General features: G+C 33.0%; 1 protein-coding gene across 26 annotated transcripts in view; it reads left to right on the forward strand.

The window, feature by feature from the left end:
• The window catches only part of LOC116348276 (basement membrane-specific heparan sulfate proteoglycan core protein), a 109,489-nt gene that overhangs the window by 39,122 nt on the left and 52,352 nt on the right, over positions 1-18,015 (forward strand). Inside the window, exons 1-2 of one of the 26 annotated variants that reach the window (XM_031779232.1) lie at positions 6,301-6,434; positions 13,587-13,809. The exons of the other annotated variants lie outside the window; for them this stretch is intronic. Of the exons in view, the coding sequence (XP_031635092.1) occupies positions 13,722-13,809 (88 nt within the window). The 5' untranslated portion in view covers positions 6,301-6,434; positions 13,587-13,721. Of the gene's footprint in view, positions 1-6,300; positions 6,435-13,586; positions 13,810-18,015 lie in introns of those variants that run through there. 26 annotated transcript variants of the gene reach the window in all.

Raw genomic sequence — 18,015 nt, forward strand, 5'->3', positions numbered from 1 at the left:
GCATTAAATGGAACTGAATAAATAATGACACATTTTGAAAAAAAAAATAGCTATAAAAAATAATATCTTTTCTCCACCAATTCATAAGTTTATTTTTAGAGCAAAGAGCGGCGAATCGCCATCACACCGCATTGTCAAAACAAACGTCTCTTTTATAATTGCCTGAAAAAATTGGATGAATTAACAACTGTGCGATTTTTATTAAATTAACTGTGCGAGCAACTATGAAAGAAAATAATAAATAAAGAGTCTTACGGGAGTAAGACGAACTTTTCCGCACGGTGGTAGTTGCGTATTTTATTAAGAAAGTTCAAAATATCATTTTTTCGATTTTTCAAGCCTTTCAAGCGGCGTAAATTTTGAGACCAAAAAATACTAGAAAAAATATGTTCAAACCTTGACATCGAAATATTCTTTAATTTAATAGCAGAGGTACTCGAGAAAAGATTTTTCACACTTTCATGATGAACCCATTTGTACGACATTTGAAAGTATTCTATTTTCTAACAAAACACTATAAAAAAATATGTCTGACGTTAATTTTGGCATAAAAATTATTTTTGAAACACTTTCCACAACTAAAGTCACAATCAATTTGGATTTTTGTATGGGAGCCATGTCTGTATTCTACCTAATAGCGTTAAACTTTGCACAGGTTATTTTTTTCACAAAAAAATAACATTCGGAGGGTTTGGAGAAATTTCAACCAAAATTAAGGGTTTCAACCAAAATTGAGCCAAAAATTTTGTATGGGAGGTACCCCTAATTTTAATTGAAATATCTTCAAACTTTTAGAATGTTATTTTTTGTGTAAAAAATAGTCTGTGCAAAGTTTCACGTCATTAAGGTAGCATACAGGCATGGCTCCCATACAAAAATTCATTTTTTTTGCGGTTTTTCAAGGAAACTGTATCAAAAATTGATTGTATCTCAAAACTAACCTCGGATTCAGTTTTCTCGTGCCAAAAAACCCCCCAATACATATTTTTGAGTGTTTGAGTCTACATTAAGTTTGACTTTTGGACGAAAATTGGACTCTTTTTCATAGGTATCACTCCAGGCATGAAATTTTTTTCCATCAACCAAACCCGCTCAAAATCCAATGATTTCTATTCATCGGGACCCTCAATCATCCTGTTAAGTCTGATTTTGAATTAAGTTTCTACGATGAGGGCAATCTTGCTAACAAATTTTGCGTACGACGTACAACGTACGACATACAACGTACGACATACAACGTACGACGTACGACGTACAGATTAACAAAAACCATGCTCAAAACGGCCTGATTCGGGTTCTCTGACCTCAGAAACGTCCAGAAAATATGTTTCTGAAGTTTTCAAAATTTTGACCGATTACAATACTTTTCACCTTACACTATGTGTGCGGAAAAGTAAAAAGAACATAGTTTTTTTGCAAAACTAATAAGACCAACTGGCATAAAACGATACAAAACAGAACACGCATAAAACAGACGCCGCCACCGCCGCCACCGCCGCCGTTGTTGTAATTCGTAGATCGTTCAATCCGTTCAGTTGTTGTAATTGTTGCTGCTCAAAGTAATCTCTGTGTTTTGATTTGAGTTATTCCTGCAGCTAAAATAATAATTTCATTTTCGTATTATATTTTCTCTGTGTGCTTTTGCCTTGCCGTCTTTTCTGCTTCGTGTTTTTTTCTTCGATCGTCTTTAAATTCCATGTTGACTGCTCGATGAATGTTATATACGATATGCAAAGCCGGTTAGTGTTGTTTATTTATATTGTTAAGTCAGCGTTCAAGTAATCACGAATGCGATTCACTAACATTGTATCGCACGCACTGCAACCTATTTATGCGGCGCGGTGACGACATCGATTTGCATGACTAAATGTCATCACTATTCGTATTTGTTTTTATAATTTCCTTTGGCACTGCACATTCGATTCTTCCGAACATCATCTCTCTCTCTCTCTCTCTTTCTCTCTCTCTCTCTCTCTCTCTCTCTCTCTCTCTCTCTCTCTGTCTGTGTGTGTGTATGTGTCTGTTTGAGCTTGCAAACATGTACAAATTCGGAACAAATGCAATGCGTTAAAGCGCGTGTGAGCACGCTCATAATACAAAGTGAGAATAGATTCTATTTAGTTGGTACAGTTTAAATTGGAATATTTGTAGATTCCCCGTCAACTCGATACCATATGTTTATCGGTTGTTGATTTACTCCATTCGGTTCAATGCATTTCAGCTAAATGCCAAATCTAACATGAACTATTAATAAATTTCATGGAATAATCAGTCGGATCCCAAATATATATTTTATGTACAACCATTTGCGGTTTCATTTTATTGTATGATCTAATTCTTGAAGCTACAAAAGTGTGCTAACTAAAAAACTACCAAGATTAATTCTGGATGTCAAGCTTGGAGTGATGTGTACCACAATGATCAATCCCAGGGATACAAAATTAAGATAGACTTCTTAGCTACACCTTTTTGGATATTTTTAGATGGTATAACATCAACATGCGACTAATTGATAAACAAACGCATTTATGAAGCGAAAACATGTTTTCAATGAAAGAGAAAAATTTAAATCGTTGTGCGTCTTATGCAGCGCAGTCTCAATTTGTCGGGCTGCGAATACAATGTAGCGTATCGTACGACCATGTGTTCAGAAATTTTTCACAGCCAACAGCAATAAAGCAAACGAAAAAACAACAACGCTTAATAAAAATGAACAGTTATCGTTGTAAATTGGTAATTTTCGGTCGGCAGATAAAATAAAAATCGATGTTCATACATTATTTTCGTACATTTATAAAGTGAGATGAATGGAAATCATCTGTTTTGTACACGGTAGAGCAGCAAAAAAAGTTATGTAAATGATCGGAGTAGATTGTGTCGAGTGCATATTTTGACATTCGTATTGATTCATTCCGATGGCTAAAAAAATAGGTTATTATAACCGTTACAAATCGTTATCGATGAAATACATCAATATATATTGAAATGAATGCAATTCATTTATTTTAAATTCCAATACGCATATTGGAATATTTCATATTATTAAAGGAGGTCTTCGTCTTACCAACTCAATCTCAAATGCTCTGTAAAAGAAGCGAAAGAGAAGAAAATTAAAATGTTGCACTTTTTTGTACAAAAAGGTTTATGTTTCAGAAAAAAACGGCTTTGTCATGATTTCTAGTATTTTTGCACTCAAGCACCTAATATGCATTTAATTCGTAATATGAGCATTTCAGCCAAAGCGATCTCAGGTATGTGATAGCTCGCTTATGAAACACGGTCATTCGTAGAAGTTAAAAATGTAAATTGTATATGTACACATTGTACATGGGCAGACATCATCTTGGGAACACGCGGAACACGAGAACAAAAGAAATGCAAACAACTAACGTTTTGTTAATATTTTTCGCTTTTTTCTTTATTATTTTATCAATCGGCCGATGCGCGCGATTTCTTCGGTGTAAAGCGACAAAATATTTTAAGTAAACGAAACACCCAAATCGATCAAATGAAACACAGGTATTTTCAGTCGAATTTACATTTATACGTGCCATGGTTTGCATTTCAAAAGAGCCACACACACATACACTTACACATATTCTGCTCAATCTCTTCCGTTTGCCAGACTTCATACCGAATCAATTTGTCTGTCATATATAAAAAGCCGACGTACGGAATTTTTCAAGCACAACAAACCTTTATTAAATTAAATATTCGAAAGGAATCTGCTTTTTCTATGATGAATTTTGATAAATTGCTGCGTTCTTCGTGGTGATGATATATCGTGAAAATAAAAATCACTCGGGGCATATGTGTGCAATTCCAGACCATGCATATCAGCACACAACTCTCAAACATAACACATAATTTGTATTTTGTTTTTCGCCTTCTAGTCGCGGCTCATTTCGTGAGCAATTCAAATCAAAGTTCAATAGATGATTCTTATCGGTGGGAGCCTACAAATCCTGACAAACCAATGTTTTATACATCGTTTGCAATTTAGTCCGCGAAGGCAATACAACAATTGTTACAGCTAAACTTATTCTACACACATTTTTCAGATAAATTGAAGGAGTATTCTTGTTCTCTACATCTCCATAGAATTTGATGTCGAAAACAATAATCGTATAGCCATTAAAAGCATTGTAGCAAAAGAATTCATTTACCTTTCTGATACAATCTCCCGTTTGCAATTTTAATGTTTGCACAAAGTGTTATGTTGAATTCTAAATCAACCAAACTGCAGGAATATATCTATTAATCAAATAAAAAATTGGCTTCTAATCTTTGCAAATGCAAAGGAAACTCTTTTTTTATTGAATAATATTCTTATGAACTTGAAAACAAATGGAAAAACGATTACGTAATCGAATACGGTTGACATGCACACAAATTTCAAAGTTTTTGTTTATGAATAAACATTCCATGGGAATTATTAGCCGCTTCATTTGAATGCACGTTGAGCTACTAAAAAGACAGTAAAGCAGCTGTTTGTGTCAAACTTCTAAAACATAACGGCTAATTCAATTTGGAATTGCATGCAAAAGCAAATCGAATGAATTTAGCATAAAGTGCGGAGAATCCATCAAATGTAAATTTAGATTCAATATGTATATCATGTATTTGTACTACTGCTCTGTACTGCTCCAGAGCAGTGAGAGAGATCTCACTGACAAAAATCTATCGAAAGTTTTTTAGTAAGATTTTCTCGGTCCGTTTTTCTCTCCCAATCGAATTGATAATTTTATTCATAAATATTTACTCGACTTTTACATGTCCGAACAGCGGTCATGATCGCAGCAATGAAATCCCTACTACCGTGCTAGATGGTGTCGACACGAGTGACGGATTTTTAAATTTATTTGAACGACGCTATGTTACTATACTTGTCCATTACAACGTACATGTAACAGAAGAAACACACAGTCCATGTCCACGCTAGTGGACATAAACGATTTGAACCGCCAATGTGAACTAGATCAAGTATAGAACTTTACATAGGATCATATACGATGAATATGGATTACACAGTCTGTTTCAAAATACCGTCACCAATGTCGACACCATTTGACATCAAAATTTTGACAGTAAAAATATGTGTTATTGTTGTTGTCGTTTCATTGCTGTGGTCATGATTAAAATGCATGAATTGTGCAAGTTGACTCTGTACGAGACAATCACCAATCACGATTCGCTTTTTTTTGTGGATGAGCATAGTGTTTAAGGGCCAATACATTAACATACAGCAGAGTTTGAAATAATGATTAGTTTTTTCAATTCATTTATTTGAAAATCAATTACCATTAGTTAATGTAAATTGAAATTTTCAATTTATTTTTTTCAATTCATTAAATTGAATTTTCAATTACCATTTACATTCAAATTGAGAAATGAATTGAAATTCATTTCAATTGCGTGAAGTTGCAGAGATTCTAGTTGGCTCCCATAATACTACTCTCGATTGTTTTCAATTTTTTACCGTCAATTCATTTATGATAACATTTTGAATGTAAATTAAAATGTATATATATTTAAAATTTAATATTAATATACAAATTAAAAAAATTAAAATTTGAAACTGTTTTCATTGCTGCGATTTCTTTTAAACTTATTGACACAGCAACGAGCAACCGTTATTGTTGAATGTGCGCATTCAAATATTAACCTCACTTTTGACATTAGCTATGCACAAATGCCGCATAAGGCATCAATCTCTGCAACTTCACGCAATTGAAATAAATTTCAATTCATTTATCAATTTGAATGTAAATGGTAATTGAAAATTCAATTCAATGAATTGAAAAAAATAAATTGAAAATTTCAATTTACATTAACTAATGGTAATTATAATTGAATGAATTGGCATTGAAAAATTCGAAACTCTGACATACAGTAGTATGCAGAATGATAGAAAGACCGAAAACGCCGCGTACTATGTGTGTGAATCAGTTTTAATTGAAAATGCAATCAAATCAACGATTAATGCATTGTATTAACGTGAACGCGTACGAACAACAAAATCACATTGATATGAATTTATTCGTCGCTTAAACAATACACTCTGTCTATTACATGCAGTACATACGGAAACAATCGCTGTCTCGCGACAAAAGCCAGATAAAGATACGCCGAAAACATTTGCGCTTATGCTGCAAACAAGTAGACAATCCGTTTCAGCCGTCAGACCGAACGAAGGTATATCGGTCGCTTCGGCTACATTGCTGCTCCTGTTGCTGCTCTGTGCTTTATTTTAGTATACTCTTTCACATACCAAAAGTCACACAACTGGATTCAGTCTTTCGCGGATAGCGAATGCAGCAGCACGTGGTTGCTCTGAGTAGTAGTTAATTTTTTTTGAATTCTCAATCATTTTCATTGTGTTTCAAGTAAAAAAAACTGTGTAAAGAATTTCTTTGGTGAAAGTTTAACAGACGGTCAGTTTTGCATCGTTTCCAATTTTAACGTGTATTTTTTAAGCCCAATAAAACTGAAAATTTCGTTTGCAATTCTTCTTTGATTTTCTGACAAAAATTTGATCATTGGGTTAAAAATTGACGAAGAACTCAATTTTAGTTCGCACTTAAAAGCAAATGAAACAATTTATTAGTAAAGTTAATAGAAAAGTTCTGAATCAAGTTGAAAAAAAAACAGCCATATTTGAATAATGATAGTGTATAATTCCATGATTAAAATATAACAAGACCAACAAATCCATTTGAAGTTTCGTGATACGCGCAAAATTATTTCACGATGGGATAATCAATTTATTTTATTTTACGCATGAAAAATCGTCTTAAATAAAACAAAAGAAGATTGCAATATATATTACTAGAATCACAAACATTTGCGTAAACATTAGGATGTGGAGTTCTTTTCTGTTTTAAATTGGCGCTAAATAAACTTTCATGTTCAATTCAAAATATAGTTCTTCAGTGTTTCTGCGATTCAATGTGTTGCTTGTTTGTCATTAAAAAGTGAAATTCAAAAAGAAAAGTGATTTCATTTTCAAGACTTAGAAAATCACGCGTAACAAAAAATGAATTTGATTTAATTTATCAGCATTTGGTTTGACATCAAAATGAACTTTCTTTCATTTTTTCCTTGATAGATTCGGAATTATCATCGAATGTGTCCTAAATATGAGTATCAGAGCACTAGTTTGCCAGCTATAATGAAATTGGTCGCAAATGTGTTTATCAACGTTGAGCGACCTATTGCTAACTTTAAAAATATACTCAATACATGTATCATGATTATTTAACGGTCATTTAGTAACCAGAAGATGAGATCACTCAATTCAAAAACCACTCACCATTCATTTTATTACTAAGTGTTCGAGAGCACTGTAAAATGTTTCGTTGTAAAGAAAGTTTCAGCAAAATTGAAATTGCCATCAGAAATAACAATTAACAGAACATGCTAAATTTACAACTTCTTCTTGTGTTGTGCTGAATTTTAAACTCACATTGCGGCTGCAAATAAACCACTTTGAATTTATTTTACAGCTGGGAAACTCAAGATTTAATGAAAATGTTTTGAATAAAAAAACAGAGAAATCCAAACAAATTAATTTACTTTTTCTCGCCATCAAATCTCTATAGAGAAAAAACAGACACACCACATCAAACATAGTTTCGGTTTAATGGTCACAAATCATTTCTTGGCTTCATTCAGACTGAAGTTGTTGCTAACGCTCGTCATTTTAATTTTTCATTTTTTAAGTTTGTCTAATTTTTTGATCGTGTTCGAAAACAATTATATATTTCGAATCGTTTTTTTTCACTCACTTATAGCAACAGAAAGGAACTAAAACCACTTGAAGTAAGCCATTTGGGTGATATATTTTATCCAATTTCTATTTTCTTGTTGATTGATGCTTTCAAATTATGCGAATTGATTCACGTTCCTTTAAAAACACACATTTGGTTTATAAGTATTTTTTTATCGTGAAAAGTGATCCGAAATGATTTAATCTTTGTTTTAATTTTTTTTCGTCAAAAACCCTAGCAAATCGAAAGAAAATTCTATCCAAAAGTCCATTCTATCTAGTGTAACTTCCATTTCATTTGTGAAAAATTGAAGAGCATAAGATGTTTTCAATTTTCAAACTTCCCAAACGTATAGAGAAGCCATGGCGAGTGAAGCGAGCCAATTTTTTAAAGATTATTTGGGAAAAAATAACATAGATCGTTATGATGGAGATACCTGGAGACAAAGTTCAAAAAATAAACTTGAATAATTTCAAATTTTTCACAATCAAGTCACCAAAATCGCTCCAGAGAATTTTTGTTTCGAAAATTGAGTTAAAATTGAAAATTCAAGATTTTTCTTTCAAAACTACGGCCAGAATAATTACCATGAAATGAAAACAAATCATACTGTTTGATTAGGGATCAGACATTGGACTCGAGCTATTTCATAGGCGCTATTTAATTCGTGTGCTGTGTGTAACACCGAGTGGGAATATCATAGCCTACTATTCTTTTGTACATTCTAATGTGAGTACGAGAGAAATGTAGAAAATAACGCACAACATGCATAAACGCATTAAAACGAGTTAAATAGCGGCTATGAAATAGCAGCCGCTATGTTCATAGCTCAAACCTAATGTCTGTTGGGGATTTGATTTTTTTACGTTTTCAGAATTAAATGGTCAAATAGTTTTTTTTGTGTCCATTGAAGCCGAAATAAGATACCGGTATAATTTTTTGTTTTCATATTATCAGTATGTAGCGCAAGAGCTACATTGGTCAGTGGTCACCATGTGGATTCCTTCGGAAAATGAGATTTAAAATTACACCGGTATCTTATTTCTGGAGTCAACCTGAATATTGTTTTTAAATCCGAATAGCACAGTCATCGGTAGTTTTGCGAGCGTAGCGAGCAGAATTTTTTTTTCAAGCTTATTTCTTCATATCTCATCTCCAAGACTTCATTTTATCTAGTGTAAATCGATTTCATTTCGGGAGGTTTTGAACCCCACCTACTTTACGCCACTGTAGTACAGGCATATAATTTAGCGCGCTTCACATTTTAAAGCCGGAAAAACATGCAAAACAAATGAGAAACATTCACATTTTTACTCTTCTAATATTTAAGCTAAAATTGTTGCTTAGGATGAAATGTAAACAGACTGAAAAAAACAGCGTGAATTGCCACTTCATCTAAATATAAAACGCTGAAGTCAGATCGACCAACCGAAAACACGATCGAGTTCAGAATTTTTTAATTCAGAAATTTTGTGAGAGAATGAGCATTTAGCAAGTTTTTTGTGCATTTTCAGTATTTCCCATTGAGAGAATTAGTACGGCTATTTTAAACGTATTTTTGTCAGTTTCAACAACAACTGATCGACATATATTAAGATTTGTATATATATGAAAGATCCTTGACATTTGTTCTCTGTATGAACGAAAAAAAAATGATATATATTCGTTATTTTGATAATAATACTCAGCAACCGATGTATTTTGACACCGTAATGTAAATTTTTTGATAAGAATTTTGCTTCTGTAATGAAATCAGTGCGATAAAAAAATATTTTCCATTTTAAATTGACCCCAAGTAAAGTGAAAAAAAAAGTTCTTTTAATGATTAACTAACCGATTCTAACTGAATAAAAAACGATTGATTAAGAAACGTATGCTCAATGTGTGAATATTAAATATATTTCTCTTGTCAAATCACATGACATTTATTATTTGTGAGCTATATGTTCGTATTTTAAATGAACCGTTTTGTTATTGAATGGCAGCTCGTGTAGGGCAATTGTCTTCATTAATTTTCAACTGCACAAAACCATTTGATTTTTATTATGAACGATTGGTAATTTGAAGCGATTCGTGCCGTTTCTAATTTCAGTACCTGGTTTTCTATTCCATATAAAAAGATTGTGTCGAGTTAGCCAGGCTTAATTGAAACTAAACATAAAAATGCGTGTATTCCAATAAGTTTTGAATTCGTCCGTCTGTCGTCGACTCAATTATCTGGAAATATTAATTTGATGAAGTAATATCGAGCACTCTGTCTCTGTACTTAAAAAAACAATAGCTCAATTTTGTTGTCATTTTGCCTTCTTCCGTGCCGTCTTAAGCTGTATAGCATATATAGAAAGTATATATAGATATTTTTTTCTTTCGCCAAGCTGTGGTATTCCATCGAATCTTTTTGCACTCAATTATTAAGATGTCTCTTATTCAGCTTCACCAGCCAACAGCTTAATGGCGAACGCTAAACCAATAAACATGTAACATAATTCAATCTCCCGTTCAATGTGGCTCTTTGTCTTTGCGATCTTCAAGAAAATCTTTTTAAAACGCGTTCGCGCAGCATAAAGGCATTATCCGCAAATTAACACACAACAAAACAAGAATCGACGCCACAGAAGAAAATCGGAGCACAAATCAATGTGGGGAATTCATAAGCGTGCACACTGCGTACACAAATGAATGAACGAAGAAAAAAAAAACAACAACAGCCAAACACCGAGATAAATACACCAAATAAGAACAGATATATTTAACGCATTTAATACATCATAAGTAATTTGTTAGTGTGTATTTAAGCTAAAACAAAAGTGAGCGCATTCTCTTCTCTGCATTACGTATAAACATATACAAACATGTCAGCTACTAGCAACTATTATGCACATTAGTGTGGATCGAATTGCGTATGATTTAAACTTATCGAATACAATATATTGTTGTGACAATAAAAACATGAAAAAGGTACTGTTTTTCTTCTAAAAGTATTTATTAATATTTACACATAAAAACATTTCTTGTCAATTTTAATTTAATTCATTACATTCGCTCTCTCTCTCTCTCTTCAAAGTTTAATTTTATAACTTATTGAACACCAAAATATGTGAAAAAGACGACACAAAGAAAAGAAGGAAATTGAATGAAATAAGAAGAGCAAGGACACGAAAATAAGAGCAAACAATAACGCAAGCTAACAAGCGTGTTAGTTTCGGCTAAATGAATAATTTAATTTGAATTTTGACTAAAATCTAAAAGCATTCTTTCTGTCGTTTCCTCAAGCCATGAAAATATATAAACAATTTAATTTTGAGCATCATAAACAAAGACGCGTTTGTTAAGAGAGAGTGGGAGAAAGAGCGGGTGAACACGGTACCATTTTTCTATTAAGAAAAGTATGAAATCTAATTTACCTTATAACTGCGTGTGTATTTATGTGTATATAAACATTCTTCACAATATCGACTGTGTCCCTGTTTATATTCAGTTGCAAAATACATCGAAGAACAATTGAGATGTTCTCTATTGCAGTGTCATGTTAACCGCAGCTGTAAATGGGTTCAACCCGAAGTCACTCCATCGTCACTGTCGAAAAAATATTCAATAAATAAACCAGTATCAGTACTGAATACCGTGTTTGGATTCCGTATACATTGGTATCCGATGCGTCTGCCCCAGGCGAATCAAACTTAGCTCCCAGAGCTATACTGTCTTGTGCTCTCATTTTTTGTGTATGTGTATTTTATATGTTCATATCTTGAAATTTTAGTCATTTCGAACGGGCAAAAATGATAAAGTAGTTTCAACTAATAGGTGAATTAGATGGTAAACGCGAAACAAAAGAGTATGACGAGAAACAACAAGTTCTTTTGTGTTGACGCTTTCTTTTTCGACTTCTTCGAGTGCATTTCATGTGCACGCGAAATAATTCAACAAAAACTGTTCTTTTTATTGCTCTCTTCCTCGCCCAAGCACTCGTAATCGTGTGTATTTATTCCCCAAGCGGAATTTTTTGTGTTCCGAAGACAAACACAATAGCCAAAAGAAAAGTGAATAATATAAAACATACACATAGTTAAGAGAGAGGGAGAGAGAGAGATAGAAAATTTGAAGACGAAATATTTCACACTGGTCTCTCGGTTACTTGGTTAGTTGGTGGTGGATTGTTTAATTTGGTTGATCCACCGGTCGGTCAGAGTGCAACTATGAAAAGATTGAATAACTTTTAAATGCAAACTAAATAAATGATGTGATTGAAATTTTCCATTTTGGCCATTTGGCTGAATTGTCATGTCTTCACCGAAATAAAAAAAATAACGGCTCAAGCCTTTTTCTTATATTGATGCACAAAAGATTTTTAGTTTATTTTTCACGCGAGAATAATGAATTTTACAACATCAACACCGGATGAGGAATTGGAAAGTTTGTTTCGGAAATTGGTCTCATCCGGCTTAAGACACTTTTGTAGCACATCGAGGAATTGTGATAGAAATTTGAACAATTGACCAATTATTTCTTCAGCTGAAGTTCAAAAAAAATCCATTTGATTTGGATTTTTATTTACAAAAGAAAGTTATGTGACAGTATGATGACGATCGCCTTATATGGTGTTGAAAATGCAAAATATTACATAGTGACTAGTAGAATGACTTGTAACAGCTAAATTTATTGAGGAGAAAAAAGATAGTGTAAAATGTGTTGGCAAATGTGACAGTTATAATTTTTCCATCTTCAAACCCCCATCGAGAGAGACAGCGAGAATATTGATTGTGGCAGCTTAAGAAGTAAAGAGAGTTACGCCCACGCTTATGTGTGCTCTATGCAAATGTTCATGCTTGGAGAACATTGCGATTGTTGTATGTTGTATATCGGATCTTCTATTAAGTGCATCTTCTCACTAAGTATCATGGAATTTTATTGCTTTTAATGCGAAAAATTCATTGTGCTATTCATTTTTTAAATCATCATTATCGTCTTTTTTCAACGACTTTTCTCGGTTTACGATACGGATACTTTACTCCCCATAGTAATCTATTTACAAATGAGCAGAAAACATATTTTCTTTTGAGTACTAAATACCATTAAAAAAAAATCATGGCCTTTGTGATGTTTGAGATGGTTATTTTTGATGAGTGTGTGTAAATGAGATCCATTTAAATGTCACAAGATGCGTCACATGAATCTTTTAAATACGCAAAATTGAGGGTTACACTTCAGCAAATCCACTTTATACACAGTAGGTTGAAAGAACATTTATATGAACATTTTATCTGTTTTGCACTGAAAATTAATATCAATTTTAATATTTTTTGGTGGATATAACTATCCTCAGTTTTGGCTTCGCGGTTGAATGTTTATTATTATGCAAAATTACTTTAGCCTTTTGAACTTTTGAAATATTTGAAAGATGTATGCTTTTTTTTTGTCTCGCTACATGGCTAGCCCACAAATTTATATGTGGTTTTCAAACCAGCATGAAATTACTGTACATCCATTATAACAAGTATGTTGCAAGTGTTATAACTTGAAGCAGGCATTTTTTTAAAAAATAAATATAGTGATTTCATCGAGTCGACTTCAGTTTATAAATTAAGATAAGAGACCACCCGACATGCTTCATTAGCACATGCACTAAAATAAATTCATTTGAGTTGAAGAAAAAAAACCGAAGGAATTGGTTTCGACGATAATGCAAACAAAAAATTGTGCATGAATTCAGAAACAAACATTTAAATAAACCGAAACTGAATCGCAGAAATCCCATCGACCATTTTGAACTAGAACTGTTGAGTTGAATATGAACGTTTTTTTTCTGATCGTTTTTAGTGAAAAGAGAGTAGAGAAACTATTAAATTTCCAAAACTTTAATGAATAAAGGAATTGAAGCGTTAAACAGTGTTCAGTTTAAAAAAACGAAAACTTCAATTTTACAATCGAGTTTATGAGAAAAGGCTTCCAATTATGAAGCCTTTTCGTGGGAATAGCGCTCGATTGAGCTGGTGGGTTGCCATCTTGCTCATCACCGCTGAAATCGCCAACGCTCAAGACGGTAAGTTTTTCACTAATAAACATATTTCAAATAATTTATACTTCGTATTATACACGATACTCGGAATATTGTACCATAGTCAGAAAATCGGTGAAATTCATTTGGTAAAATATCAATAACCTAACTACAAAACTATTTAATTAAAGGAAGATGCTTACATACATATATGGTTTTGGATACTCAAATTTAGATACTCTCGACACCAACGCCCTCGTCCAAAAATTGAGGGCATTTCAATACCATCCGTTGATAAAATTAAAAGACCCTATGACATTGAGTTGAATATTTATTATAATTGTAGAAATCGAAGAGGAGAGCCTTGATATAATCTTATAAAATTTTGCCTTTCAATATTTAATTATAAGTACATGACCCGTGCGCATATTATCAACAAATCCAAATTTGTTAAATGAGGCATTTGGCAGATAACGTTCGAAATTAATGAATTTCGGGTATAATCGCGCGCGAGCCCCATTTGTTATATTATAAATGCCTTGTATACAATTATACAAGCTACTGATTTATGGTCGCACGATTTCTTCGTATAGTATGCATTTTGTTAATTTGTTATTGGTCATTCAAACCCGTTATCAGTGCTCAAAATAATAATACTCGTGTGCATAATACTGGTGTTCTGTCAAATATTTTGTGCAACCGTTATTATTATGTTTATTTTCAGCGCAAATATTTATCACGAGTACTCATTTTTTTCTAATTTATACATGTTTATGGGTTCATAACGATTCTTTCGTCTGAATTTGTTTGCCTGGCAAAAACTTAAATAAATTCAATAAAAAAAATCTTCGTTGCTCATAAATTCCATTGATATTTTTGTTTTTCCATTAAATTTTCAACGAAATTCGAAAAAAAAAACATGCATTATTTAACCGATACGATTCCTGTCAATACGTAAAATGTGTGATAAATCCAAATCAAAACATATGAGTGATGTTTATATCTTGATGTTTTTGCATTCCAATATATTCTCCCCCTCAATCGTAATGGATTCTTAGTCTCCCTGTCAGTATCTAATCGCATCAATAAAAATAAACTGGAACATAAAAATATTGAAACAATAATACGCATACTCTTCGTCTATTCATATATGTATGTTTTTAGCATTGAACCGACAAGGAAAAAGGTTGGAAACCATTTTTAAGGAAGGTTTTGGAGATAGATTTCTCACACAATCGATATGAAAGTTATTTTACAATTTACAATATGCATACCTAGTTTTAGGTAATTTTTGTTTCATATATTGTATCTATATAGGTTCCCCGTGTTGGTTGCCACCACAAGCTTGCAACTTATATCCATATATTCATGTCACTTATGGTTTTGTTTGTTTTCTGCAATTGGTTATGATAGCGTATGTTTTTCACCTTTCAGCATTTATTTATGACAATCGCTATCGAACTGACGATTATTCGATATTTCTTTGACTCGTCATTTCAGTTCGTTTGATTTCTTAAAGAAAAATGAACGAGCAACATATCAAGAATATACAATTGATTTTTACGATTGATTGATTGTAAAACATGGAAATTTCATTTATATCTATGATTTGGATATAATATACCACATGAGTTAAAAAATGCGAGCAGTAAGTAAATAGAAGTGAGCATGTGTATCTATTTAATAAATTGTTGATTGCTCTAGAAGTGAAATGCATCGGAGACCAAATTCCTCACTTTGAATTTTGTCAAAGAACAGCAACATTTTTGTCTAATTTTAGAAAGTGTCGAAAACATTCAATTTTGTGAATCTATTTTAAATTTACCTATTTTTAGTATGGTATTCGATGTCAGCCAGTCAGGCCAAACATAAATGCAATCATCGCCGTATATTTTGTTCACTGCATTCTGTGCGGAAGATCTTTTCTTCAATCTCATTTGGAGTAAACTAATTCAATACAATAGTTATAACGATTTGGTACAAGTTTGGTGATAAAGTATGAGAAGTGGAAAGAATGCTGAGAAAGAGAGATAGAGAGAAAAAGCGGACAAGAATTTTCCAATTGGTGTGCAAAGAAATCGGATTTTCATCGAATGGAATCAAAAAGCTGATGAAATGATTCGATGTTTGTGGTGAATAAATCTAATTTGCACAACAAAGAAGTGCGAGAATCAAAAAAAGAGGTAGATTTAATAGACTTGAAAAAAAAACAAGTGGCTGCAACCTGTGATGCAACGTAATTTGTAAATAAACGATAAGAAAAAATCCAATTTTAACACTAACATCGCATAAAGTTTTTACACTTTATATGCAAATGTTTGAATAAAGAAAGACCACAAGAAGTATTATTTCGTTCGGAAGTTTGTGGCAAAGCAAAGAAAAAATGTGTACACCGCTTTTTATCAATGAAACGCAATTCCAACACAAAAGGTTTTTTTTCCTTCATTTTAATAGCCATAATGAAATCAATATCTTCTTTGCTCTTTGAAAAGAAAAAAACAATCATTCGCAACACAAGAGAAAAATAAAGAGTCTTACGGGAGTAAGACGAACTTTTCCGCACGGTGGTAGTTGCGTATTTTATTAACAAAGTTCAAAATAACATTTGTTCGATTTTTCAAGCCATTCAAGCGGCGTAAAGTTCGAGACCAAAAAATATGTTCCAACTTTGGCAACGAAATATTCTTTAATTTAATAGCAGAAGTACTCGCAAAAGATTTTTCACACTTTCATGATGAACCCATTTGTACGACATTTGAAAGTATTCTATTTTCTAACAAAACACTATAAAAAATATGACTGACGTTAATTTTGCCATAAAAATTATTTTTGAAACACTTTTCATAACTAAAGTCTTTTGTGACTAATTTTTTGTAATTTGGATTTTTGTATGGGATTGATATGTCTGTATGCTACCTTAATGGTGTGAAACTTTGTACGGGTTATTTTTTTCACAAAAAAATAACATTCGGAGGGTTTGGAGAAATTTCAACCAAAATTAAGAGTAATTCAGCCTTTGAGCTAAAAACTGAAAATGTTGTATGGGAGGTACCCCTAATTTTGATTGAAATCTCTTCAAACTTTCAGAATGTTATTTTTTTGTGTAAAAAATAGTCTGTGCAAAGTTTCACGTCATTAAGGTAGCATACAGGCATGGCTTCCATACAAAAATTCAATTTTTTTGTGATTTTTTCAAGGAAACTGTATCAAAAGTTGATTGTATCTCAAAACTAACCTCGGATTTGGTTTTCTCGTGCCGAAAAACCCCCCAATACATATTTTTGATTGTTTAAGTCTACATTAAGTATGACTTTTGGACGAAAATTGGACTCTTTTTCATAGGTATCACTACAGGCATGACATTTTTTTCCATCAACCAAAGTCGCTCAAAAGCTAATGATTTCTATTCCTCGGGACCCCCAATCATCCTGTAAAGTCAGATTTAGAATTAAGTTTCTACGATGAGCGCAATCTTGCTAACAAATTTTGCGTACGACGTACAACGTACGACGTACAGATTAACATAAACCATGCTCACCAGTAAACATATCGAAGTGTTAATAAAAGTTTTAAATTTCCTTAGTACAGGTCGATGTAAAGTGGCGAAAAAATAAATTTGTGAAAATAGGGGGGGCCCGTTCGGGATATTGGGGGCAGGGGAGTACCCCACCATGTCAAAATTTGGTCGGATCAAAAAATAATGTTCTACAAAGTTGTTCAGAATGACGAGTGAAATTTTTTATGACCCCTGCCTTCCAAGTCCCCCCACCCCCCAGGGGGGTCGGGGGTCATAACTCCTTCACCCATGATTTTTTCGGGCCGAAACCTCGATTTTCGGAATCAGCATCCCAAAATACCCTAGAAATGATATTCGTCTCGAGCCCGTTCACCCCAAGTCTCCCAATAGTTCAGAGCCCCCCCATTAGGGTAAAATGGTACAAAATCGATTTTTCACTTTTTGGGTGCGGAATTTTGCACTCAAATGTATGGCCAACTATAGCTAATTTTATCCGCACATTTCATTTAGGTCATTGCCCATCCCCTCCCATCACCCCCAAGGGGGGTCCCCCTACAAAATTCACGAAAATTTCGAAAAATACCCCGAAATTGGGTCCATATCCAATCCAACCCCAAAATTAATTATATATTCGGATTCCTCGTGAAAAATTACCTATAGGCCCCATACATTGTCAATCTCTGTTGACCTATGTTTCACTCCATCTAACTTGAACCTTCAATTCGGGTCGAAAA

The sequence above is a fragment of the Contarinia nasturtii genome, unplaced genomic scaffold (genome assembly GCF_009176525.2).
Source record: "Contarinia nasturtii isolate CC-2019 unplaced genomic scaffold, AAFC_CNas_1.1 Cnas_scaffold_2367, whole genome shotgun sequence".
NCBI lineage: Eukaryota > Metazoa > Arthropoda > Insecta > Diptera > Cecidomyiidae > Contarinia > Contarinia nasturtii.